At 50.7% G+C, this 27,021-nt stretch overlaps 2 protein-coding genes across 14 annotated transcripts; one reads left to right on the top strand and one right to left on the bottom strand.

The window, feature by feature from the left end:
* Positions 1 to 347: 347 nt before the first annotated feature.
* On the bottom strand, positions 348 to 9,777 carry FTSJ1 (FtsJ RNA 2'-O-methyltransferase 1). 11 transcript variants are annotated; one of them, XM_025468775.3, is made up of 13 exons: positions 9,497 to 9,777; positions 7,760 to 7,929; positions 7,434 to 7,503; positions 7,238 to 7,334; positions 6,843 to 6,921; positions 4,730 to 4,782; positions 4,591 to 4,644; positions 4,401 to 4,503; positions 4,214 to 4,297; positions 3,514 to 3,617; positions 3,168 to 3,416; positions 2,955 to 2,996; positions 348 to 948 (listed from the first exon to the last, which is right to left on the bottom strand). In XM_025468775.3, exons 2-12 carry the CDS (start codon positions 7,878 to 7,880, stop codon positions 2,964 to 2,966), a joined length of 1,047 nt encoding a protein of 348 aa, XP_025324560.1. In that variant the 5' UTR covers positions 7,881 to 7,929; positions 9,497 to 9,777; the 3' UTR covers positions 348 to 948; positions 2,955 to 2,963. The 11 variants fall into 11 exon arrangements, with proteins under 11 accessions (XP_025324560.1, XP_025324561.1, XP_025324559.1 ...); XM_025468776.3 differs by having other exon boundaries at positions 7,760 to 7,924; XM_025468774.3 differs by having other exon boundaries at positions 7,760 to 7,904; positions 9,497 to 9,775.
* Positions 9,778 to 16,156: 6,379 nt separating this feature from the next.
* Positions 16,157 to 25,411, top strand: SLC38A5 (solute carrier family 38 member 5). Of its 3 annotated transcripts, none has more exons than XM_025468777.3 (16): positions 16,157 to 16,299; positions 17,801 to 17,854; positions 17,934 to 18,009; positions 18,422 to 18,537; positions 18,641 to 18,714; positions 19,282 to 19,374; positions 19,499 to 19,577; positions 21,273 to 21,355; positions 21,653 to 21,711; positions 21,809 to 21,946; positions 22,158 to 22,237; positions 22,868 to 22,968; positions 23,228 to 23,343; positions 24,170 to 24,314; positions 24,408 to 24,511; positions 24,964 to 25,411. In XM_025468777.3, the coding sequence occupies exons 2-16, from the start codon at positions 17,802 to 17,804 to the stop codon at positions 25,063 to 25,065; spliced, it is 1,419 nt and encodes a 472-aa protein (XP_025324562.1). In that variant the 5' UTR covers positions 16,157 to 16,299; position 17,801; the 3' UTR covers positions 25,066 to 25,411. The 3 variants fall into 3 exon arrangements, with proteins under 3 accessions (XP_025324562.1, XP_025324564.1, XP_025324563.1); XM_025468779.3 differs by lacking the exon at positions 16,157 to 16,299 and adding an exon at positions 16,442 to 16,494; XM_025468778.3 differs by lacking the exon at positions 16,157 to 16,299 and adding an exon at positions 17,249 to 17,342.
* Positions 25,412 to 27,021: the final 1,610 nt, after the last annotated feature.

The following is a 27,021-nucleotide window of genomic DNA, read 5'->3' as shown; positions in this document are numbered from 1 at the left end:
GCATTTGAGTGTCTGCCTTCAGCTCAGAGCATGATCCTGGAGTCCCCGGATCAAGTCCCGCATCAGGTTCCCTACAAGGGGGCCTGCTTCTCCCTCTGACTATGTCTCTGCCTCTCTCTCTGTGTCTCCCATGAATAAATAAAATAAAATCTTAAAAAAAGAGAGAAGAGAGAGAGATCTTAAAAGTTCCTATCACAGGAAAAAATTTCTGTGAGGTGATGCATATTAACTTACTGTAATCATTCTGCAATAAGTATACATTGAATTAGGTTGTATACTTTAAATTTATGTCTTATGTTAATGAGAACAAATATTACTATATATATTAAAATGAAACAACACTGGCATACAGTAATATATGGACTTTTTTATTAGTACATCAAATTATAAGATCTTCTATAAGTCAAAGTAGTGCCAAACGTGAACAGCATCTTAAGATGCCTGCAAAAACTGTAATGGAACATAAAAAGTAACTAATTTGTATTGGTGGGAAGGTAAAAGGTAACAGGCACTGCTTTTACTATTGTGATTTGTTGCCAGTATTCCTATTGGGGAGTAAAGCTAAATTTTAGTTATATTAGTGAAATTTCAGTTATATTAGTGAAAATAAAGATGTAAGATTTTCCTCCATCAGGTTCACAGATACCCCTGATTTCTATACGGTGAAGAACCCCTACTTTGGGGGTAAACTCTAGAAATAATCAGGACACCTCTGGAAAGATTTAGAAAGGAGGCAAGGCCTCGCTCAAAAATCCCCTCTGTGGTGTAGACAGGCATACTGTGCTGTTGCTTTCCTTGCTGGGCTCCTGCTAGTTGTTGTGGGTTACCATTCAGGGCTTGAATGTTCAGGACCCGTTGATGAGATATTTGAAAATGAGTTCATCAATGTAAGTTCTTTCGTTTTCCTGTCGCCAAACAGCTTCTGGGTTGTAGTAGACTGCCAGCTACCTAAAATCAGGGACAGAGAAAATTTTAAACATACATTCTCCCATAATTATTTTTCACTCAACTACTAACATTTCTTTTTAAAGATTTTATTTATTTATTCATGAGAAACACACACACACACACAGGCAGAGACAATGGCAGAGGGAGCAGGTTCCCCACAGGGAACCTGATGTAGGATTCAATTCCCAGACCTGGGATCATGCCCTAAGCTGAAGACAGGCATCCCAATAAATAAAATCTTTAAAGAAATGTCAGTACTTGGGACCCCTGGGTGGCTCAGCAGTTGAGTGTCTGCCTTCGGCCCAGGGCGTGATCCTGGAGTCCCAGGATTGAGTCCCATATCAGGCTTCTTTCATGGAACCTGCTTCTTCTCTCTCTGCCTGCGTCTCTGCCTCTCTTTCTGTGTCTCTCATGAATAAATAAAAAATTTTTAAAAACTTAAAAAAATTTTATTTATTTATTTGACAGGCAGAGAGAGAGCACAAGCAGAGGGAGAGGCAAAGTGAGAAGCAGCCTCCGCCTTGAGCAGGAAGCCTGATTGTGGGGCTTGATTCTAGGACCCCGGGATCATCCTGAGCCCAAGGCAGATGCCCAACTGACAGAGCCACCCAGGTGCCCCAGTACTAACATTTTTTTGACCTTCCCCCCTACCACTTCTATTGTGAACTGTAACATACAGAAAAATACACACTTACATGTTTTATATAGGTTCAGTTTAAGGACTGACAAGGTGTTTTCATAATTGTAGTATGTTCATTCTCATTGCTGTGTAATTCCCCACTGTGAATATACCATGATTTAATGATCCACTCTGCAGTTAATAGATGTTTGGGCTATATCTAGCCTGAGGGTACAAATAGTGCCAGTGAAGAATTCTGGTACTTATTTCTTAGGAGCAGAACTGGCCCCTCGCTACTCCCTTACACACCAGCCATAGTTCTACCTCAGGATCTTTGCATTTGCTACTCTCTCTCCGTGGAACATTCTTCCCCTAGATGAACACATGCATTCCCTCCCTCACCTCCTTTAGGTCTTGGCTCAAACATTACCTCAGTAAGCCCTTCCATGATAACCCATTTAAAAACTGAAAAACTGCCACCCCTGAAATTCCTGATTCTGTTTACCTTACTTTATTAAAAATAATTCTTGGGATGCCTGGGTGGCTCAGCAATTAAGCATCTGCCTTCAGCTCAGGGTGTGATCCTGGAGACCCGGGATCAAGTCCCACATCAGGCTCCCCGCATGGAGCCTGCCTCTCTGTGTGTCTCTCATGAATAAATAAATAAAATCTTTAAAAAAATTTTTATATCCCTTATTACCTTTACATATATATATGATATATATATAAATATACCTTTATATCTACAGTATAATTTAAGCTATATATACTGAAATGAAAGCTAGAAATGTGTATGTGTACAAGTATGCATATATAATGTATCTATGTGTATGCCGTGTGTAGAAACTCCTGCATTCATAAGCTGTTTTTATTACCCCTTTCCCAATCTGGAAGCTCCACCAGCACCAGAATATTTGCCTGTTCTGTTCCCTGCTTTATCTCCCAAACTAGAACAATGCCTGGCACACAGCGTGTGGTTAAGAAACAGTTTGCTGGGATCCCTGGGTGGCGCAGCGGTTTGGCGCCTGCCTTTGGTGCAGGGCGCAATCCTGGAGACCCGGGATCGAATCCCACATCGGGCTCCCGGTGCATGGAGCCTGCTTCTCCCTCTGCCTATGTCTCTGCCTCTCTCTCTCTCTCTCTCTGTGTGTGTGACTATCATAAATAAATAAATTAATTAATTAAAAAAAAAAAGAAACAGTTTGCTGAATGCCTCCATACCTAAAACACTGAAAGCAGTTCTTGGCATGTGACATCAGGTACTTAGTAAAGGTGGGCTGACTGAAATCTTATCAGTTGATATAAACATTTCAAAGGTGAAATTTTCCTGAGTTTTTTTCTTAAAGGTGCTCTTCACTCAAACTATTAGCTAAAAAGGCAAATTTACCTGAGTGTATTAAGGCGAACAATTCATTTCACTGTCTTCCACCTACCCAAGAAAAAGAAAAATGACTCAGGTACTTGCCAAGCTTTTCCATTCATTACACTTGGTTTTACCCATCAACTTTTTATAGTTGCTGGGAGGCAGGGATGAGCATTCTACCCTGCCCCAGAACCACGCCATTTGGGGACAGAGAGAGGTACACTAAGAGGGGCTCACTGTGGGCTCAGAGAAAGGGCACAGAGGGCCCTGGGCCACAGGTTTCCGGACCTCAGGGGCCAGCAGGGTGTGGCGCTGTGGGGCCGCCAGGGGCTGGGACAGCGTGTCCACTGTGCTGATGGGGCAGTCCTGGGGGCGGAGCTCCTTGGCCAGCCGCCCCTTCTTCTTCAACGTGCAGGCCTCCTGGTACGGTGGCGAGATGGGGGGCTGCGTGGGTGGAGTGTACTTATATTCTGAGCCGTCCTCTAGCTGCAGGGACACATTGGGGGAAGATGGTGAGGATATGAGAACCCAGGAGAGCCCCTCTACCCCGCCATCCCCTGCCTACTATTGGTTGGGCACTCACGTCCAGTGGGTAACTGCGGTCTGAATCATAGGAGCTCAGGTCTCCACAGGTCACAAATGGCACAATGATGCGAGTGGGACCATCTAATTGGTTGAAATCTGGATCTGACAAGCAGGGAGAAATAAGACAGGACAGGACTGGGATGCCTGGGACCAGTTGGGACTCCTTCTACAGCAAGGGTACAGAATCCTTCCTATGTACCTACCAGCTACTCTCACACTCCTCCACCAGAAATCCTTCATTTTGTTCAGATCACCTCCTCAGGGAGCCCCTCCAAGATCACCTGTTCTAGAGCATCCCCCTCTCCTGCTCTTCTCACACTGCGCCTTATGTTCACCTGCCATTCTACCATAAGCTGCCTGAACCCTGTCTCACTCAAGTGTGTTCACCTTAAGAGCAGGCTCTGTGCCTTTTCCCTCTAGGGACCAGGCTAAAGACTCTCTCGAGGCCAAATTCCCATGCAGGGGTGGAGTATCCACCTGGGTGCGTGACCCAGTCTTCTTAGGCTAGAAACTTAGGTGGGCGTAATCTCCACTGGGGCAGGACTTGGGACCCAAGAGTAACCATGAGAAGACTGGGATGAAGATCCTCCTGGGACAAAACATCCATACAGGGGTGGGGCTGAGGGCCCTCCTAAGACATACATTCCATAAGGGGGTAGAGTCTCCCCAGGGAGGGGGCCCAGAACTCTGGCTCTCACCGTACGAATGGTCCAGCAGGGGTTTGGTCAGGTCTGGAAGGAAGCCTTCAGGGGGGTCATAACCCTGACAGACAGCGAAGGCCTCTGTGGGTGGAAGGTAGAGCGAGGGGTGACTGCTACCTCCACCCCACACAAGATGCATCCCCAAGATTCGTGTCTGCCTGCCTGTCCGTTGCACCCCACTGACCTATGCTGGAGTTGCGGCTGCTCCTGGGCTTAGCACAGAGCACATTAGAGAAGAAGACTCGCAGCTGGCTGTAGATCAGGGTCACATCCCGGCCTCGGAAGATCTGTAGGGCGAGGAGACAGGGGATGAAGGCACAAGGGCGGCCCTGGAGGACCCTTATTTTGCCCTCACCAGGTCCTCCAATGCTCACCTTGGCTACAAAGCATCCCCCTGGCTTCAAGACATGTGTAGCAATATTCAGAGCCTGTGGGCAGGACAAATGGCTAAGGCTGAGGTGGAGACAGGCATGAGGGGTCCAAACTGAGGCAGGGGTGGCCAAGGTTACTCACGGCTAGGAGGAGCTGGGCCTGCATATATTCATCAACATCATGGAGGCCAGTTACTGCAGCAAGAAGAACAGTGTTAGGAGGGCCAGCCGGTTCTGGCTATCTCCTCATCCCAGACAGGTCAGGATGCTACAACCATTTCCCAGGCTCTCCTCCTACTGAGGTTCTGCACGCAAATTACCACCTGCCAACTGGATGCGTGTTCTGGGCTCTGAACCCTTAGGAACTCATTCTAATTTTCCAAACCACCTTATATACAAGTATCATTATTATTATTTCTTACCTCCAACCCAGACTGCTCCTCTGAGCACCTGACTCACAGATCAGACTGGACATCTCAGACTCAGCATGTCCAAGACCAGACTCCTGACCTTTCTGCTCAAACCTCTCTCCTTACCCCACTTTTCCCATTCCATCTGATCTTTCCAGCTGTTCTAGGCCAAAAACCTCAGTAACCTTGACATACTCTGTTCTCTCCTCACATCCATGTTGAAGCGTTAGCAAGTCCTGTTGGCTGTACTTGCAGAAGATCTGCTGGATTGATCCTCTCATCTCTGCCACCACCACTCTGGGCTACACTGTCCACCTGGGCTACTGCAGTCGCCTCCTACTCCCACCCTTGCCCCCTCACACTGCTCAGAGCAGCCAGAGGGGTCCGGTCATAAGCTGAGCCAGGCATGGCCCTCCTCTGCTCACAACCGTCTCATGTTTTTTTTCTGAGTTCTCATCTCAAGGAAAAAGCCACAATGCTCACTGGGGCCCACGAGGACCCCACACAAGGACCTTCCCCCACCCTGTCTCTCTGACCTCCCCTGCTACCACTTTCCCCCTCACTCCCTCTAATCTAACAATTCTGATCCTTTTTTTAAAAAAATATTTATTTATTAATGAGAGACAGAGAGAGATGCAGAGACACAGGAAGAGAGAGGAGAAGCAGGCTCCATGCAGGGAGCCTGATGTGGGACTCTATCCCAGGACTCTGGGATCATGCCCTGAGCCGAAAGCAGATGCTCAACCGCTGAGCCACCCAGGCGTCCCTAACCACTATGATCCTCACAGGCCCTCGCATATGCCAAACATCCTCCACCTTGGGGCCTTTGCACTGGCTGGTCCCTCTACTTGGACTGTTCTTTCTCCATATATGCCCCTGGACTACTCCCCTCACCTCTGTTAGGTCTTTGTGTTAAAGTCCTGGGGGCCTTTCCGTCCACTTTACTTAAAATTCCAACAGGTACTCCCTGTCCCCTCCTTTCCATTGACTTTCCTCATGGTACCTATTATCTCTTCACATACTATGTGACTCCATCATTTGTTTCTTTTCCCTCTGCTCCCACTAGAATATTAGGTCTATGAGGTCACATAAGAATTTTATTCACAGGGACGCCTGGGTGGCTCAGTGGTTGAGCATCTGCCTTTGGCTCAGGGCGTGATCCTGGAGTCCCAGGATCAAGTCCCACATCGGGCTCCCTGCATGGAGCCTGCTTCTCCCTCTGCCTATGTCTCTGCCTCTCTCTCTGTGTCTCTCATGAATAAATAAATAAAATCTTTTAAAAAAAAGAATTTTATACACAAATGTCTTCCCCACATGTAGCACAGTGCCCGACATATAATAAATGCTCAATAAATGTGCACTGAATGAACAGCTGACTGAAAAACAGGAATGATCAGCACAATAGAAACAGTTGCATATGAGAGATGGGCAAAGGGAAGGGTGGATTGCAGCCAAAACCAAAACAATAGGGTGTAGAGATGGAGGAGACAGAAGCAGAGATTGAGGAAGCAGGGGTAGGGAGAAATTGCTAGATGTGGGGGGACAGCTGAAAGCAGAGGGAAGGCAGGGAGTAGCTGAAGTGGTGAAAGAAGCCAACAGAGGGTGCTTGGGAGGCTCAGTTGGTTCAGTGTCCGACTCTCAATTTCAGCTCAGGTCATGATCTCAAGGTTGTGAGACTGAGCCCCATGTCCTACACTGGGCATGGAGCCTGCTTATGATTCTCCCTTTCCCTCTGCCCCCACCTCTCTAAAAAAAGAGAGAGAAAGAAAGAAGCCAACAGATGTGGGAGCCACAGAGAAGGACACACACAGGGCCCCGCCTGGTCTCCCAACCCCTGCTGTTTACCATCAGGAGCCCCGTCACACACCACTAGGTCCGCTGGGCAGCCCTCAAAGTGCTGGATGATCTCCTTGGCAGTGGACAGCTATGGAAGAGAGGGAAGAAAAGTGGTCCCAGGCCCCCCTGTCTGCAGCCCTCTAACACCACCTGCCCATGGTCCTAGCCAGCAACCTTGGGTCAGCCAAACCTCAGGCTTTGCTGGTCTAAGACTGGGCTCCATCTCTGAGGACCCAGTCCCATCATTTTTAGCTGTCTCTGCGATGATGACCTGCTGGCTCTGTTTCTCCACTGTTACACTCTCTCAGGTTCTCTTGGTTACTCTCTCTTTCTCTTCCACTTTGCGTAGCTGCCAGGTTAGAGGGGCTCTGGCCCAGGATACACTCCAATACCCCCAGCAATACTCTTACCTGGGTGATGTCCCCTTGGATCTGTAACACACCTGGTAACGGAGCCATAGCCTGAAGGTCCACAGCCACCACATGGCCGGAACCCTGGCCCCTGTGGACAACATGACCCATGTCAGCCCAGTTTTTACTCTTGGCTCATCCCTGACCTGGCCTACCCTCCTGGCTGCCCCATCTGGGACTCCACACTCACCCAATTTTCTGACTCAGCACCTGGCTCCAGCTGCCTGGGGCTGCGCACAGGTCAACTGCCCGTGTCACGCCTGAGCACACACAGGAAGGTGTAATGGTCAGTTGCAGCCACCTCTCCAACCCCGAGCCCTGCAAAGTTCACCCCTCTCCACCCACATCTATCCATGCCCAACTCCTTTCAAGTACCTGCCCCTCTTCCTGCCTGGCCCCTGCCCCATAGACCCTCCCAGTCAGCCCACCTACCATAGGAAGCTCTGCAGGCATGGCCCACTTTTCTATTTCCTTTGCCCACCCCATTCCCCAGTAACTCGCCCACCAGGTGGGGACCTTGGAAGAGATGGAATTCCTCGTCAAGTTGTAGCAGCTTGAAGGCACTGCGGGCACGCCAGCCATTCTCCTTGGCCAGGCGGTAGTAGACATCCCGCTTGTCCTTCGATGTCCGTCCCATCTCACACGCTGTTTGCCCAGGGACCTGCCAACAGTAAGCTCATGCTGCACTGTATCAGTAACTGGGTGAGTGGGCTACCATCTATGTCTTCAGGGCAATAAGAACCACACAACCGCCCCCATGAACCCCATGACAGCTCACTCAGAAGATGAGAAAAGTAGAGCCCAGTCCCTAACCCCACTGACCTCACAAGGCCCGAGGGACTCCATCACTGAACTCTAAGGATTCACTGCTCACCCCCACAGAACCCACCCTGCTCACTCCACAGACTCCTCCACTCACCTCACAGATCCCCAAACCCAATACTAATAGATGACCCATTACCGACCCCGTTGACCTCCCACTGCTGCCCCCCATACTCCACACATCAAGCCCTGTAACACTGACTTTGAATGCATCTCCACTCACCTCATCCCCATTAACATCTCACTGACCATCTATCTCCCCAGCTGTCTTCATGGCCTCTAAATTCATACACCTCTATCAGCCCACTATAAATCCCTTGCTTTTATTCCCATTATCCTAATACTACTTTATTGTACTCCTCACTCCCTTAATCTCTCCCTACCCCATTCCCCATTAATAAATGATTAGGCCCCCAGTAACTCCTTTATTACTTCATCCTTATCAATCTCCATGAATATGTAGAAAATCCTGGCCTATTTAAGCTTCCTATTATGCTCTTAATCAGCCCTCCAACTGATCCTTCATAGATCTCACCATTAGCCCTTGTAATCCTTTAATTATCACACATGTTAACCCCTATGATCAAACATCAGTTCCCCATTCTCCCTCAATGTCCACCTTGCCCCCTCAATAATCACTTGATCACACCCCAGCAGCTTACTATTACCCTCTCTTTGTTCACCCTGTTCCCATCAATTCCTCAATTATCATGCTACATCACCCAAACCTTTTGACTACAACACACCTTCTCCCTCCCATTCACTTTTCTGTGATCACTGCCCCCATTGGCTCCTTGATCACGACTCCCACTGGCCTCTATTATTCCCTCCATAGCTTCACCATTATTGTTTGGCTTACTACTGTCCCATCGCTCTTTATTTATTAACTTGTTTAACATACCTCAGCAGTCCCTCAGGGATCATACCCCCATCCACCTCCTGTTATCTTCTTTCTACCTGCCCACTCTACCACCCCTTCTTTCATCAATGAACACACCCCTGGCCCCCATGAACATGTTGACTAAAGCACTCCTATTAGCCCCCATCGATTCCACGCTAACAATGCCCATCAGACCCCCAGTACTTTCCTGCGACTCACCTACCTGCCCCACTAACAGTCCTCTGGCCACGCTCTCGGTCTCGCATCATTGCCTCAAAGCCCACGTCCCCATTGGGACCACCAGACCCCATTCAAGGAAGTTCCTCCAATACCTGGACCCCTGCGCCCTCCAGCCTCCCAGTCCACCCCGCACAGCGGTTATCTTCTACAGACAAACCTTGGCGCCTGCAGCCCAATCGGCACCAGCCACCCAGACTATGCGGCTGCAGCACGGAAGGCGAACTTCCCTCCTTCCCTCGCCAGCGGGACAGCGCAGGCGTGCCACAGCCATCTCGGCCTGGACCCACGTCCTCCGCTCCCCCAGGGCCTACCTTAGCTTTCAGAGTGGGGAGAAGGGGGACGAGGAGACTGGTCCGTGAATAGCCCGAGACTCGGCGAGAGCGCGGACTCGCCAGAAATCCTAAGGCTTCAGTTTGTGTTCTTAGTCCAAATGCCTGTCGCGCATGCCTACGGACTCCCGCAGCGTGGCGAGCCTGTCATCTTGGAACGCGAAGGCTCCGCTAGGCGCGAACCCGACCTGAACGTACAACGTGAGCCCCGTCATCTTGTGTCGACGTAGTTGGTCTCATGGACTGCTGTTCCCAGCATGCAACGGGGCCGAGCCGAGTGGCTGAAGTCGCGCACTGTGCGGCTGAAATACCGCGAGGCGCAAGAACCGACCCTTCCTTTGTTCCAAGGCTAAGATCGTTTCACTCCCCGCCCCTCCTATTTCGGACCAGCGTGTTCACCGGGGACTACATTTCCCAAGATGCAACGCGCACGACGGAATCCGTTCGTTTTAGCCGTGTTGCGAAGTGAAATTAGAGCTAGAGTCCTAGAACCTGTTAGGAAAGTACTTTTGGGGACACCTGGGTGGCTCAGCGGTTTAGCGCCGCCTTCGGCCCAGGTCGTGGCCCTGGAAACCCGGGATCGAGTCCCACGTCGGGCTACCTGCATGGAGACTGCTTCTTCCTCTGCCTCTCTCTCTCTCCCCCTCTCTGTGTCTCTCATGAATAAATAAACAGAAAAATCTTAAAAAAAGGAAAGTGCGTTAATTAAGTGCGCTAGAGCGCGGAAGCCGGTCTGTGGCCAAATTCGAACCCACTTGAGTTGTACCTTTCAGAACTTCAGTTTCTCCCTCTGTGAAATAGGGCTAATGAGTCATATAGCTTCACAGAGTTATCGGGAGGATTTAAATAGGCGTAGTTCAGCACAGTGTCCTTTTGTGATTCTGTGTTCCTCAAACGTTTTTAACTTCAACCCACTAAAAACTGCATCGCGACCCGGTGCACAAGCAAATATAGTAATGGAAGCATTAAAGCATTTACCATATGTCAAGCATCTATTCCAAGTGCTCTCAGTGGTGTGCTGGTAAATGACTAAAGAGCTCTTTGGGCTGGGGGCGGGGAGGGAGAAAGCCCCGATTTCTCACATTTGCCAGTTTTCCATACTATTATCTTGTCAGATTTTAAATTACTGACGTGTAGTCACGGAACAAAATTCGGAAGAGATGCATTAGTGTAATATTTCTACCATACAGTTCAAATAGACCTCCAAAGCATAGAGAATAGTGAAATGTAGTAAAATAGTCAGGAAGTGACGAGTTTTGAGTATCACTTTCTAAATAATAAATAATCTCATTTATTTAATTGTAAGTTTATATTATTTCATTTTAAATAATAACTGCTTAACAACTCTGTCGCGATATTCCTGAAAATTGAAAAAGCTGTCTGCAAACTTGGCTCCAGTGCACTGCTGGATTCTTTCCTGGAACTCATTTTAATCCAAATGACAACTATATGAAGTAGTTACTGTAATCATCCCCAGTTTATAGATATATAGGGAGGCTGTATACTACATTAGGTGTATAAACATATATGCTGCTTAATATGTATGTGATTGTAAAGAAATATAGTGATGTATAATATTCACTCACTAGTGTATAGGTTATATATTTGTAAGAAATAAATATAAATATACTATTACATGTAAATATAAGAAACTGTATAATTTATGTATTTATGTATTTTGTATAGTATATATATAAAATACACATATCATCTTATGCATATATTTAAATGTATATGCTGATATATATAAATATATTGGTATCCATATACATTTACTTACTCTAGTCATTGTACTAAATTAAACATCTTATAGGGGTAAATATACAATGTGATGTCAGGTGGTGATAAAAAGGAATGAAGAATAACAAAGTAGGGTGAAAGGGATGGAGAGTAACAGAGGGGTTGAGTTGCTCTTTTAGACAGCATAGTCACGGAAGACTTCTCTGAGGAGGTGGCATTTGAGCTGAGACCTAAAGGGAAATGCATCTGAGGAATATTTAGAGGAAGAGCATTCCAGGCACCAGCAGCCAGCCGCAAGTGCAAAGACCCTGAAGTGATAACAAGTTTGGTGAGTATTCAAAGAAGTCAACAATTGATTCATCATTCCCTAGAAATATGAGCTTCGCTAGGCAGGAATTTTGTTCTATCTTGTTTGCTGCTGCCTCCCAGCCCTAGAACAGGGCCAGGCACACAGATGGTGTTCAATAGATGTTTGTTGAACCCACCCTTTTGTTGCTTTGTTCCTTTATTCTTTCCTCAGTGGTGTGTTCTGCATTCATGTGGAGTGGGGGGCACCCTGGGAGGTGTAGACAGATGAGCAGAGACAAGGACGAGAAGCCCTTCCCGGAGGAGTTCCCAAGAGCCAGGGAGGAAGCAAGAGCTGGTCAGCAGCGCTCCAGGGCCTTGTGGGGGCGGTGGGAACACGGCTCCCCTGTGGAGGTGAGCAAGTGTGAGAAAGCAAGGGTTCAAGCCACCTGGCCACTGCTCCACAGAGAGGAGGGGGTGCCAAGCATTGGGGGCCCATGTTCACCCTGTGGGATGCTTCCCACGTCCTGTTTTCTTGCCTCTCACAAAGAGGATGTTTAATTTTTTGCAAAGCAACTTGCTTCCTCCAGCAGGGCTGGGGGAATTGGGGGACAGGATCCAGGCTCTGAACTCCCCAGGCTTTTCCCGAAGTAGGGTGTCGGCCTGCAGCTCCCACCCGGCACCCCACTGAGTGTAAAAGTGTCCTCCCCTCAGCCTCCTGAAGAGGTCAAGGAGCGGGGAGCTGCCAGGCCAGCTCTGTACCGTGGAGGGCATCTTACCGGAGGAGGGAAAGACGGGGGGTGGGGTGGGGGGGTGTCCAGGTGCAGGGGACCAGACACTGACTCTAAAAGCCTTGCTGCCCAGGGGCTGCTTTGAGGGACGGAAGAGTGTCTCTGTGGGGAGCCTGCCTGAAAGGAGAGATTAGAATCCTAAATGCAGCCCAGTGGGGGGTTGCTTTCACAGGCAGAGAAGAATTCATTAATTCCTTTCACAAATATGTTATTGAGCAATTACTGTGTGTCAGGCATTGTTCTAAGTGCTTTACCTGTATTAATTCATTCAGTCTTCCCAGGGGCCCTAAGACTTCGATGCTATTATGCTGGGGGTGGGGTGCGGCTGAGACCCCGAGGCTTCAGAACTTACTCCAGGCCACACAGCTAGTAAGTGGCAGAGCTGGGAAAGCTCATGCTGTTAACTGCTTTGCTCCGTGGCTCCCTCCCCTGAAGGCTGCTGAGTAGTGACCTGTTTTAATGAAAAGCAGGGATCTGCTTATAAGAACCGACAGGAACCCAAATCGACTTTTAATAGACTCTATCGGAATCCCAAATGTCGCAAAAGGGTCTGCTTTAACTGAACCAACAAAAGCCTTAAATGACCCCAAGAGATGACCTTACTTCAATGAACTAACAAAGCATTCTTATCCCTGGCACAGACTCAAGGCCTCGGTCAAGCTTTAAAGACATCTGTTCCTTCTAAAGCAAGCTGCCCTCCCTCCGCAGCCAGATTTTACTTTCCCTTTGTTTTTCCTCCTACCAGCATATGTTGAACACTTGCCATTTGCCCTGAAACTTAGCTAAGCTATGAGGCGCGGGGCTGGATGCAGGCCCATCCCTCTTCTAGAAGAAGTCGCTTGGCAGAAATAAAAGTAAAAATGATGATAATATGACACTTGATAAGCGGCATTTATCTAGCACCTGCTGTGTGCCTGGTGGCCCTGCACTGGGCAATGTTGGAGGGCTGGGGAAGGCCCTGGGAGGGCAGGGGGATGATCAGGGCAGGAAGTTGCTGCTGGGATGTGGTGGGTGGGGGCATCTGTTTTTTTGTCCAAGGTACACTAGTTCTTTGGCCAGATGCTTCGACTTTTCTTGAAATCTAGACACGTCCCTAGACACCTCTCCCCTGCCTCCTCCCAACACACATACCATGGCCATGTAGGCCAAGGCCTCTGCCGACAGGTGTCTCTTTCCCTGGCCAGCCTGTAGCACAGATGTGTATGGCTCTGGGGGTGGGGGAGGAGGAATATGAGAGGAGAGAGACACTAGAATAGGCTGGGATAGACGAGGGGAGTGTGTGTGTGTGTGTGTGTGTGTGTGTGTGTATTTGAATATCCTCTGCCTGTACATGTTCTCAGCCATAAACATACGTATGGGAGCTCCACCCACATCTTGCTATGTAACTTGCCTGGTTGTATCTTGTGTCTATGACTGCTTGTGGACTCACATGTTTCACTTGTGAAAACTACGTGTGCTTCACTACTTGTGCTTCACTGCTGTCTGCTTGTGCAAATCATCTATATGGGGTTGGGTGTATATGTTCCTTGGGTATTTGTGTGTCTCCTTTATACTGCTTATGGGTGCTAAGTGTGTTTATGTGTCTTGCCCATATACATGTGTCTCCTGTGTATGTGTGTCTTTCTTCTCTGATGCCACGTTTGTGTCTGGCTGTGGTGAGCTCCTTTGTGCGTGCCCTATGGGTGTTTCTCTTGGGGCCACTGTGTCCTATCTGGTTCCTTTGTTTCCTCCTCATGCAGTTTGAGATGTATTTTCTGGATTTCCTCTTTGTAATGATAATAAGTGTCCTCTCTGCACCCCAGCTTTTCCTGTCTGTGCACCTGTATATGCGCTCCCTGAACATTTCTTCTGACTTGATTTGTGAACAGCTTTGTGTGCACGTGGCTTTGTGCGGCCATCTGCTTGAATGAAATGGTGTGTGTGTCTGTGACCGCAGCTTCTCTGTACAGTTGTGTTTGCCTGTGAATTCCCCTCTGTGACAAGAGCCATATGTGGTCACATGGGGTCACAAGTTCACAGGTGAGTTAGTATTCATAGAGGTATCATTATAGAGCGTGAATCTGGACATGGGCCTTCAGGATTGTCGGAAGTGGGAATCATCTGTACAAGGGATGGGGGCCATGTATGATGTTGATGTTGTCAGCTGTAGGAAATCATATTTGTATGCTCTGGGTGCAGCTGCGAGTCTGTGTGTGATTTGCCTGTTGGGCTCTCCAGGATCTGGCTGTTGAGTCCATGGGCGATGATGTCCATGAGTCTGGAGTGGCTGGAAATCAGTGCGGGCCTCTCCCATGTCAGTCTGTGTTCTCTGGTTGCAATGCTGAGGCCCTGAGTGATGATACCTGTTGTGGGAAGTCATTTGATGCAGTCGTGAGCATGTGACAGTACCATGGCCTGGGCTCTCCCAGGTGTAGTCTCTGTGTGTTCATATGTTAGCCTGTATTCTGTGTGTGTGGCTGTGAATCTGTGTGCGAGTTTATACTCCTGCGGGTGGTGGTGAGTCGGCCTCCGGTTTCTGAGCACTGGATGGGGTTGTGATCCCTGAGCAAGCAGGAGGCTCTCTCCTGCTGTGGGGAAGTAAACGCCCCATCCCTTGTCCCTTACCCTCCTCCGACTGCGGGTAGGGTGGGGGCATCTAGGCTTGCTTTGAAGCCCCAGCCAGCCCCTGGCCTTTCCGGGAATTCTATGCTCGCTGTGGGGGGTGGGCAGGAGGGCGAAGAGGCCCTGACAGAGGCCTCTTGTCCACCTGGACCTTGAGCAGTCTGGTTGAAGTTGAGCCTGGACCCCGAGTCCAATCTGCCTGACTCTGTGCAGGAGACACATGCCTTGCCTGGGACAGATATGCCTGTCACATGCTTGGATGGGAGTGAATAGACAGACCCACATATAAGGCAGACACACAGACAGCGGGGCTCCTCAGTTAGGGCGTGGACAGGCCCCACCCAATGCCCGGGCTGGGGTCCAGGACTTTAGGGTGTGCCTTGTTTGCAGACACTGTGCATCCACACTCCTCACCCAACCACAATTGCCCCCCTGCCTCCTTCTAAGGACCCCCAAGATCGAGGGTATGTTTTTGGCTAGGCTAGGCTATCTATCTATACGAGGTCAGTCTATAGTGGCTGGGCTGTGTCTATCTCTATACCTGTCTTTTACTGCTGCTCCCAGATCTATCCATCCACCCTGTCTGCCCCTTTGCCTGAATTCTGCTCCTCTAGGGGTCTTCCTGCCTCAACCACTCCCTCTGTCCACTTGTCTCTCTGGGCTGGTGTGTCTGTTCCCAGCCTCTGGGGATGTGTCTGGCTGTGTCCACCTGTCTATTTGCCAGTTGTGCCTCCTGCTTATTACCGGGCCTGACTGCCTGTTGCCTTTCCTCAGATGCTTCCATGGGCCTACCCCCTGTCTCTGAGTCTGTCGGTACCTCTCTCTCTCCCTATGACTGCCCCTCTGCCTGTCTGTCACTCCTCCGCGGCACGGCTCTCTCTCTGTCCTCCTGTTGTTTCTCCTGCCTGCCTAGCTCCGGTCTCTCCTCTCTGCATCTTTTCCCTCCATCCGTCCCCCTCGCTGTGTGTCCGATCTCCGCGTCAGTTGCCTCTGTCCGCCTGTCCCCCTCTCTATCCTCTCTCAGTCTTTCTTTCCACCTCCCCCCCAAGCCACCCCCTCCACACTTCCGTCTCTCTCCACGTGGGTCCAGGTGAAGAAGAGCGCCCTCCTCCCCCACCCCGTTTCCTCCACCCAGAGCCAGATGGAGGGAAACTGAATTAAAATTAAAAGTTCTTCCCAGAAAAAAAAATAATCCGCGGGCCAGATGCGGCTCGGGCTGCGCTGATTAGCCACCTCGCCAGCGCGGCGGAGCTGATTGGCTACAGGGCGGGGCGGGGGCAGGGTCCGCAGAGGGGGAGCCGTGCCGGCCGTGGGGTCCCAGAGCCCTAGTGAGTTACTGCCGCTTCAGGAGCTGAGAGGAGCTGGAAGGTGAGGAGGGGGCGCTGACCGGGGTGGGGCTCTGGGGACCCTTGAGGCACGAGTCGGAGATCCCGGGAGAGGTTCCCTGGGGGAACCTCCAGGGGAGGGAGGGAATTCCCTGGAGACCTTTTTTAGCGCTAGCGGGGGAAGTGAGTGGGAGGTGGAGCCCTTTTGGTGCCTTGCTCCCGGGAAGCGAATTCACAAGTGGGTGAGAGTCTCCAGAGAGTGCTCAAGACTGAGGATGGGGCTCCTTGACAGGGGGTCCCCTTCCCAGGGAGGGTTTTCGGGGCTTGGGGAAGGGGCTGCCTGGAGGCACTTTTGGCAATGATGGGGACCCTGAGTGGGGGTTTCTGACATACTGCACTTCCAGGAAGTCAGCTCTGGGTAGGAGGTTTCTTCAGAGACACCCCATCCAGAAGACAGGGGGCTCCAGGCTCACAGGGGGATTGTGGAGCACCCCCACCCCGAGAAACACATCAGGCGGTTGGGAGGGGGCTTTTGATGCAGACCGCAGAGATAGCTCATCCTCAGGAAGGGAAATTAGGGCTCGGGCAGGTTCCTGAGACACCCCAAGACCAGGAAGGATCTTAAGCCTGGAAGTGTGTCTAAAGTTGTTTCTGCCAGGAGACCAAGTGTTTAAGACGACTCTCAAGTCTTAACTGGGGTCCCAGAAAAATACTAAAAGGAGGTTTAAATGGGAGTCCCGAGGTAACTTGTATCCCTGGAAGGAGGCTCAGTTTGGGGAATTGTCTTTGGCCTCTAGTGAGGATATTCAGAATTGTGGCAGAGAGCAGTTTGCAGCCTGGAGGGGGGCGGGTAGGGTCTCCAAGCCTGCCCCCCCCCACCTCCAGCTCCTTCAACAGGTTGCATCAGCTCTGGGCTCAGGCTCGGGGCCCAGGCTGGGAGGAGGGGGGGCAGGGGGCGTTAGGAGGGGTGGGGCAGCCGGGCCGACACGTGTCCCTGTAAGGAGTGAGAGGCCTGGCCAAGCGGTGAGGGTGGAGGGAAGGGGGGTGCGGGGTGCTGGCAAGGAAAGAGGCAGCAAGCGAGACTGAGTGAGTGTGGGGTCTGGGAGGACTGGCTATCCCAGCTCCAGATGGCCATCTCGCCTGCTGTGGGGTCTCCGTTTCTCTCTCTTTCTTTCTTTCTCTCTCAATCTCTCTCCCCCCTCCCCCTCTATTTGTCTCTCGCTGCCCTCTTTTTCTGCTTGTCTGAGTAACTGTTGGCATCTCTTCCCCTCCCGATTCCCTTCTCTGCCTCCCATCTCTTCCTCCATCGCCCTCTCACTGTTGTCTTTGAGTCTCTCCATTTATCTCCCCGTCTCTCCTGTTCCTCTGCTTCTGTTCCCCTTGCCTCACCTCCGTTTCTCTGGTCCTCCATCTGTCTCTGTCTGACCCCCTGCCCTATTTATATCTTTATATAGATTTATATCTAGCTCTCTCCACTGTGTAGCTCCCCCCCCCCCCCCCCCGCTCCATCTCGGATCCCCCACCCTCCATTTCTCTGCCCACAGCATGGAACTGCAAGATCCAAAGATAAATGGAGCCCTCCCTGCGGATGCTCTGGGGTGAGTTGGGGGCCCAGGGGGACAAGGTCAGGGGTCAGGATTACCCTCTCACCGGCCCCTATGTCTCTGCCTTCTCCAGCTACAGGCAGGAACGCGAGGGCTTCCTGCCCAGTCATCCTCCTGCTCCGGGGCGGAAGCCGATTGAGTTCATGGATGTGAGTGACCTCCCAGGATCTGTCCCAGCTGCACCTTGCCCAACTCATCTCTTCCCCTACTGTTCCCTCTTCCCGGGGCTTCCCTGCCTAGCTATTTCCTGCCCCAGCCACTCCCGGTCCCCAGCTGCTCCCTCCCTTGCTGTTTTGCCTCTGGTGGCTGCTCCACCCTCCCCTGTTCCACTCCTCTTCTAGCTGTTCCCCTCCAAAGTTTCTCCTAGCTCTTGCTAGCTCCTGTTTTCCCAGCTTCCCCGTGGCTTCACCTCCTTTTGCTTCTTAGCCTCCATTTCGTGGCCCTTTCTGGGTGTCTCCTGGCCCCAGTCACTTCTCCCCTAGTCTTTCCTGGGCCCCAGCCCTGATATCCTTACCTGGTCTCCCTCCCCATGTGTGCCCGTGCCTTGCCCCTTACCTGCAGTTCGAGGGGAAGACATCGTTTGGAATGTCAGTGTTCAATCTTAGCAACGCCATCATGGGTAGTGGCATCCTGGGACTGGCCTATGCCATGGCCCATACGGGGATCCTCTTCTTCTTGTGAGTCTTGGGCAGCCTGCGGGGGTGGGGGAGGGGGCCTGGGCGCCTTGTGGGGCCTGCAGGAGGCCTGGGGGCCAAGTCTGAGCTGCACCATCTGCCACAGGGCCCTGCTGCTGTGCATTGCACTTCTGTCTTCGTACTCCATCCATCTCCTGCTGACCTGTGCTGGTGTTGTAGGTAAGGCCCCGAGCTCAACCCAGATCTTGGATCCCAGACTCCCCGACCCACCGCTCTGACCTGGGACCCTAGACCTCAACCCAAACCCTAGATTCTGAGCATACCACACTGACCCCAGATCCTGGACTCAGGACCTCAGACCCCATACTCAACTCCATGGACTCCAGGCCTCAGACTGTGCATTGCCCTCAGAATGTATCTGGGCTCCCAGATCCTCACCCCTCAGTCTGGTATCAGACCTTATTTCTCAGACCCTCCCCACACCCAGATTACTACATTCCACTTCTAATCCCCTGCTTCTTAATCTCCAGCTCTCCCCTAATTGTGGAAGCCAGCCCCACAACCCCAAGATACTCACTACCCACATCCAACCCCCAACCGTACCTCCCAGGCTCCATCTCAAGCCCACCTCTAACTGCTTAACCCTCACCTCCAGCTTCCATCAATCAGACCCAAGTACCCCAAGCCCCAACTCCTCAGCTCCCTGACCCTCGCTGCCCCCCCCATTTCTCCCCTGCCGGCCTGGCCTCTTGGACCCACAAACCATTCCTTGTCTCCCTACTCCAGGCATCCGAGCATATGAGCAGCTGGGACAGAGGGCGCTGGGGCCTGTGGGGAAGGTAGTGGTGGCTGCCGTGATCTGTCTGCACAATGTTGGGGGTGAGGACTCTGGGAGGTAGGGGATCAGCTTGGGGGAAGAGGGTGGGGTGGGGTGGGCCTCCTCAGGATGGGCTGGGGGGATGAGGGGAATCCTTCTGCTTATACCTCCCCCCACCTGCACCAGCCATGTCCAGTTACCTGTTCATCATCAAATCCGAACTCCCCCTGGTTATCGGCACCTTCTTGGACATGGACCCCGAGGGGTGAGTGAGCAACACCCCTTGGCTCTGGCCTGTAGGCCATTGACATTACCTGTGCGGTCTGGCTGCTGTCTGGAACTCTGTGCTCAGCTGACTCCCAGGTGCTCTGAGACTGTTGGGCAAGCCAGTTTGGTCAGACTGTGATTCTTGTGTATTGTGATGCCAACAGAATGTGTGACTGTTGCTCTATCTGGTAGACCATGTGTTGATTTTTGTGACTGTTATTCTGGCTGATTCTTTTTGGTAGCTGACTCCATCTGTCCAGTGTACTCTGATGCTGACCACGTGACTGTACATATCAAGTAGACCTAAGCTCTGTGGATTTGGTTTTGGACTGTTGTATTGGCAGATTCTCTGGCCAGCTGTACGACAGCTGACTACAGCTGTGTCCTGTATGCTGTGATTCCAACCATGTGCGTCTGACATTTGCTTACTCTGACTTTTCCCTGTCCAGCGGATTCTGTTTGATTCAGGGTCCATCAGGCTTGCTAAATCTCTCTAGCTGTAAGTGTAAATGTGCAGTGTACTGTGGTGCCAGCTATCTATATGTGATTTGCTCCAACTCTATGTGCCAGTAGGCTCCCATCGGTGTTTAATTTGGCAACCATTTTTCTGGCAAGTTCCCTCTTGCTGTGTGTGTGTGTGTGTGTGTGTGTGTGTGTGTGATCCTCAACTATGATGATATGTCCTCTTGCTGTGGTCCCAGCCATGTGTTGAATGACCATTGTTCTGAGTATACATCTGATTGACTGTATGTTTGATTTTCAATCCAACAGCTGACTGACTCTGTTCAGCTGTTTGTGTGTGATGGCTGACTCTGTGTATCCTGTTAGATCTTTGGTTCGATTCTGAAACCATTTAGGTAGCTGACAACTTACATGACTAGGTGTATCTAATTATTATAGTTAGCTCCCAGTAGATATATGGCCAATGGTGCTTTGTTGCTTTATTTCTGTGTAACTGTGCGTATGAAATAGTGTGTGATTGCCTGGAACATAATAGGCAGGTGATAAAATTCTTTTGAACAAGTGAGCAATTTTTCAGCCAGTTCTATATTAAGTGTCTTGCCTGGGCACCTCTGCCAATATCTGTAGAGATCTCGCTCTTTCTTTGAGCTTGGTTCCAACAAGAGCTGGCCGATTTTTGTCTCTATTTCAGGCTTTGGCTGTGTAGCCAAATTGGTCCAGCTACTTTTAGGTGTTCAACACACCTTGAGCTGTTCAAACAACCACATGTGTGTGTTCCTGTCTCCTTGTTTGACTTTGCATCATTGCCCGACTACCAGATCATCAGACTGTTGTTCTACCTGTCAGGGGCACCAGGGTCATGACTTACTCTGGGTCTGGTACCTTATGTTGGACTGTGAGAGTCTTACTGATTTGGGGTCCTGTCTGCCCATTTGGTTGTGTGTCTGCTTGCGAGTCTGACAGCACAGTTTTGTCCGGCTGTGTGTGTGTTCTTAGCTGAGTCCCTTTACCAGGGTTCGTCTAACAGTCTGATGATCAGTCTGGCTGTTTTTGTTGATCTTGTTGTGCCATTTGTCACTGTGACCGCCTGAATGACTTCTCACAGCTGAGTTGTCAGCTCATCTTTCCTGACTGTGGGCAGAAATCCATCTGTTCGGCTGTCTTCTATGAGTGTCTGCCTGATGGTTTTCTTTGGCAGGCAGCTAGTCACTGTGTTTGCCTATCTCCCCAGGGGCTGGTTCTTGAAGGGAAACCTCCTCATCATCATTGTCAGTGTGTTAATCATCCTGCCACTGGCCCTCATGAGACACTTGGGTAAGAGACTTCCTGTGTTGGTCATTGGATAGTGGAGTTAGAGAAGGGGAGCCAGACTGAGAAAATCCCCATTGTTAAGGGTTGTGAAATCCCATGGGAGAGCTAGTGTGATGTGGGTTTTAACAGATGAATAGGAGTTTGCTATGGAGGTGGAGGCTTGCCCAGGTTGAAGTAAAAGCTTGTGTAAATATCTGTGGCCTAATTGGGGTGAGGTAGCCCTAAAGGCCAAACTAGGGTTTGATATTTGCTGTTGGAGGGTTCCTTGATTTCTGAGGCTCTGTATTTTACCCTTTGCAGGCTACCTGGGGTATACCAGTGGTCTCTCTTTGACCTGTATGCTGTTTTTCCTTATTTCGGTGAGTCTGAGGGAGAAGGACATGAAAAAATTAAAGAAAGCATTGGAACATTGGGACATAGCCTTCCCTGTGACCTCGCTTCCCCACCCTCCCCCAGGTCATCTATAAAAAGTTCCAGCTTGGCTGTGCTGTAAGTTTCAACGAAACCGCAGTGGACAGCAAGAACCCCTCAGGTCTTCCCATCCAGGGACTCAACAGAAGCTGTGAGGCCCAGATGTTCACAGTTGACTCACAGGTGGGTGTGTAGGCACGTGTATAGAGCTTGCACCACACTTAGGCCCTCTGTTCCTGTCCTATAGTGCACTCTGCTCAGAGTGGAGCTGGGCACCAGACATCAGGGGCTTCCATGTGTCTGATGTAGAGGGTAGTGGTGGGGCCAAGGGGATGAGGAGTAGGGGATAGACCCCTGTAGGTTCTAATCCTGTGTATGTGGGCCATTCCCCTAGATGTTCTACACAGTGCCCATTATGGCTTTTGCCTTCGTCTGCCACCCTGAGGTGCTGCCCATCTACACAGAGCTCTGCCGGTGAGTGGGCAGGCAAGTGGGCATGGGTGTTGTGATAGTCATCATGTCTGACAATCCCTCATGTCATCCTGGTACTGTAGCTTCATCCTGGCTAGAGTGTGCCAGGGGAAGGATTTGAGGTGGCCTTGGGGGGACTCAGAGTGGTGACTTTTTACTGATTAGGGCTTAAATGTTCAACTTTCAGCATCCGGTACAAGTGTGAATGGATAGAGTGGGGAGACAGAAATGATCAGATGGAGGGTGTGGCCTGCACGGATGGGGATGCGGAGGTGGGGATGGTCAGATAGAGTGGGGAATGGGTGGACCAAACTGGGGTGGGCAGGGCGGATACAATGGAGAGATATGCGGATGATCAGATGGGGCACGGCATGGAGGTCAGATGCGAGGGAGAGGCATAGATGGTCAGACAGAGGAGAAAGACAAAGATGGTCATGTGGACCAAGATGGATGGACAGGGGGAGGCTTGGCTAGTCACACAGGGGAGGTAGAGATAGGCATCCCAGTGTGTACCACTTCCTGTGCACGTCAGCTTAGGAAGAAGGTGACTCTGGAGAAGGTGGGTGAATTTTGAGGGGCCTACACTAAGTCCAAGGGTCTGAGCATGACAGTTCCATAACCTTTGTGACTTAGGCCCTCCAAGCACAGAATGCAGGCCGTGGCCAACGTGTCCATTGGGGCCATGTTCTGCATGTATGGGCTCACGGCGACCTTTGGATACCTTACCTTCTACAGTGAGTGGGGCCGGGGCCAGGGTTGGGTGGGAGCTGGAGTGGGGGCTAGGCAGACTGCTGGGGCAGGAGCCTGAACACTTTGCCTCCATGCCCTGGACCCATCAGTTTCCAGAGAGGGTGCACATCACACATGTGGATTTGGTTGGTGTGTGTGTGTGTGTGTGTGTGTGTGTGTGTGTGTGTGATGTGTGTTTCTGGGACACTGGTTTTGGTGCTCCCAGCACATCCTGCATCCCATGTCCCACATCCCATGGCCCAGATAGCGTGGAGGCGGAGATGCTGCACATGTACAGCCAACAGGACCTGCTCATCCTCTGCGTGCGCTTGGCTGTGCTGCTTGCGGTGACTCTTACTGTGCCAGTCGTGCTGTTTCCTGTACGTGGGGTCGAGGGGTGGGCCCATGGAGCAGATGGACATGGATGGATGGATGGATGGGTGGAGGGTGTAGGCATGGATGTTTGGCTGTAGGGTGGAGCTAGGAGTGGATGGATGGATGGAGGAGGCAGGGATGGGCAGATAGGGAAGGCAAAGTTGTCAGATGGACAGAGAAGACAAAAATAGATGATCAGATAGAAAGGAGACATAGGTGGCAGTCCAGAGAGAATGAAGGGGAGAGGGATGGTCAGTTGGAGGGAGGAGGCACAGACATCTGGCTAGACAGAAGAGGGAGGTGGGAATGGTCAGACAGGGTAGAGGCAGAGACAGATGGACAGTCACAATGAAGAAATAGGGATGGACAGGAAAAGGGTGAAGGCAGAAGGAGTGAGGTATAGGAGGGGCCAGGCTCTCAGATTTGGAGGTGGGATGACCAGACAGAGGAGGGAGGTAGAGGTAGTCAGATGGAGAGAGAGGCAGGATCTCAGACAGAATAGAAGGACGAGAGGGTGTTCATCCAGGGAGGCAGAGACTTCGGATAGCAGGTAGAGGCATGGGGGGGAGGGGGGCGGTGAGCAGAGGGAAGGAGGAGGTGTGGATTGTCAGAAGGGCAACAGGATGCTCATTAGGAAGGTGGAGGTTCAGATAGATGGATGGTCAGATGAGGTGGACATGTAGATAGTCAGATGGAGGGAGGATGAGGGATCTCCCACAGGGGCAGGCACAGATGGATGCTCAGAGGGTAGAGTTCAAGTCATATGACCACATGGAGCAGGGGAGGCAGTACCTGGGCCCTGACTAGTGTCCTACGCTACTCTGACCACAGATCCGCCGGGCCCTGCAGCAGCTGCTCTTCCCAAGCAGGGACTTCAGCTGGCCACGGCATGTGGCCATAGCCCTGATCCTGCTTGTCTTGGTCAACGTTCTTGTCATTTGCGTGCCAACCATCCGGGATATCTTTGGGGTTATTGGTCAGTACCCCCACTCCAGTCCCAGACCCCACCTAATCTGAACCTTATACTCCAAGCCAACATTGACTTCTGTCCCCCCTGTTTGTCCCCTAGGGTCCACCTCAGCCCCCAGCCTCATCTTCATCCTTCCTAGCATCTTCTACCTCCGCATTGTCCCATCTGAGGTGGAGCCCCTCTACTCCTGGCCTAAGATCCAGGTAAGTATTCCAGGGGAGGGCTAGGGAAAGAGGGAGCATTCTGAGGACCACTCCAGGATGGCCAGAGATAAAAGGAACATTTTCAAGAGGGGGCTGGGGGCAGGGGGGCAGGGGGTCTGGAAGAATGAAGGTGATTGTCTGAGGAAGGGGCTGAGCAAACAGCAGCAGCAGGATCTGCAAAGACAGGGAGCATTCTACGGACAGATGGGAGGACCACTATTAGAAGAGGGTCAGGAGCACTTTCAAAGAGGATAAAGTAGAATACTCTATGAAGGGTTCTAGAAAGATGGAGAATTCTTTGGAAGGGGCTGGTGACAAGGAAGCGGAGAGAGCAGGAGGGTCAGGAAAGAATGGGGCACTCTGGAGGGGATAGAGGGCTTGAGGAACATTTTCAGGAGGAGCTCTGGTGTGGAGACCCCACCAGCCCCATCTTCTCTCTCTCTCATCCACAGGCTCTGTGTTTTGGTCTCCTGGGGGTCCTCTTCATGGCAATCAGTCTAGGCTTTATGTTTGCCAACTGGGCCACAGGCCAGAGCCAAGTGTCTGGACACTGACCTTGCCCTGCACTGCCCCGGGCCCCTGTGTACAAGCTCCTGTGCATATGGAGGAAGATGGGGCCGCTCTCCAGGGTCCCTCCTGCCTGGCATGTGGAGGTGGCTGGTTCCCATTAACAAGGCTGTTGGAGGTAGGGGGGCCACAGAGGTTGCAGAGTGGTCTGCTTCCCTCCTTCCCAGGGATGCTGAGCTTGGATCAAGGCCCTAAGCCCAACCCCACGTGAGGAGGAGACCAGGTCCTTGGGGAATCCCTGCCCAACCCAGTCCTTTCTGCCTCTCCTGGCAGAAGCTGTTTGTCAGGATGACTCTCGAGCTAAAGGGGAAGAATAAAGATGCTGAATTGCAATTCTGGCCTCAGCCTTCTTTTTTTTTTAAAAATTTGTTTGTTTGTTTGTTTATGAGAGGCACAGAGAGAGAGGCAGAGGCCTATGCAGAGGGAGAAGCAAACTCCCTGTGGGAAGCCTGATGCGGGACTCAATTCCAGGACCTGCCTGAGCCGAAGATAGACACTCAACCACTGAGTCACCCAGGTGTCCCTGGCCTCAGCCTTCTGATCTCTTTCTAAGTCTTCTTGGGGGAGCCTGCCTAGGTTCAGACAAGGGTAAAGTGAAGCCCTGAGAGTAGGAACAAACCTGCTTGCAAATGTCCATTTGCTTGTCCACTCCTTCGGTCACTTGCTACCCAACTCATTGTTCCATCCATTTCCTCACTCAAGAAACATCTTTTAAGAGCCTCCTGCATGCCAGGCACTGTTTTAGGTTCTAGGGTTTGAACAGTGAATCAAGCAGACAGTAATCCCTGTAGTTGGTGCTCTAGCACAGAAGTAGGCAAACTGTGACTCAGGCCAAATTCAGCAGCCCACTGGCCCTTTGTATGGCCACTGAGCCAAAAATAGTTGCACATTTCTAAGTGATTGGGAAAAAAACTCAAAAGAAGAACACTTTGTGACACTTAAAAATTATGAAATATAAATTTCAGTGCTGCAAATCTTTCATTGGAATGCAATAATGCTTGTTCATTTACATATTGTTTATGGTTCTTTGGTGCTACAGCAGCAGGGCTTTTGAGGAATTTTAACAGAGACCACATGGCCCACCAAGCCTCAGCTATTTATTATCTGGCCCTTTTCAGAAAAAGATTTGCTGATCCCTGATCTAGCAGAAAAGAAGAAAAGGCATCAATCATTTCTGATAGAGATGAACACTATGAGGAAAATAAATGATATAAATGTGGTGTCAGGGTGGGGGGTGAGGTGGGCAGCAGTGAGGGGGTAGTCAGGGAGGCCTCACTGACAGGCAGACTCGGAGCTGGGTCCTAGATTGGCCAGAAGGAGGGAGTCACATGGTTATTTATAGACAAAAGTGTTCCAGGTAAGAGGCAACAGCAAGTGCAAAGGCCCTGAGGTAGAAGCAAGCATGTCAGGTCCAACAGGAGTCAGCATGGCCATTTTGCTCTCCCACTGGCAGTGTATGTGAGTCCCAATTTTACAACAGCCTGAGTCATGAGACATGAAGCTTCGCCAACCTACTAGGTGAAAATGGTATTGCTGTTAAAATTCATATGTGTTTCTTTATGAAAAAAGTCTTCAGATGTTTAAGACTTGTTTATCTTCCTAGATAATTAGTGCATATGCAGACCACTACAGATAATAATCTTTCTCCTCTCCATATTTAGAAATAGGACAGTTGACTGTAGTTGATTCAGGCTGTATGCTCCTTATTTCACTCTTCTTCATTCTAACTCAGCTCAACACTAAACTTAAGCTCAATAAGCCTGTTTTTTTAAAAAAATAAATTTTATTTATTCATGAGAGACACACAGAGAGAGAGGCAGAGACACAGGCAGAGGGACAAACAGGCTCCATGCAGGGAGCCCGACATGGGACACGATCCCAGGTCTCCAGGATCATGCCCTGGGCCAAAGGCGGCGATAAACCGCTGAGCCACCGGAGCTGCC

The sequence above is a fragment of the Canis lupus genome, chromosome X, assembly GCF_003254725.2.
Source record: "Canis lupus dingo isolate Sandy chromosome X, ASM325472v2, whole genome shotgun sequence".
Taxonomy (NCBI): domain Eukaryota; kingdom Metazoa; phylum Chordata; class Mammalia; order Carnivora; family Canidae; genus Canis; species Canis lupus.
Note: the sequence above shows the minus strand (reverse complement) of the source record. Positions and strands in the feature narration are given on the sequence as shown.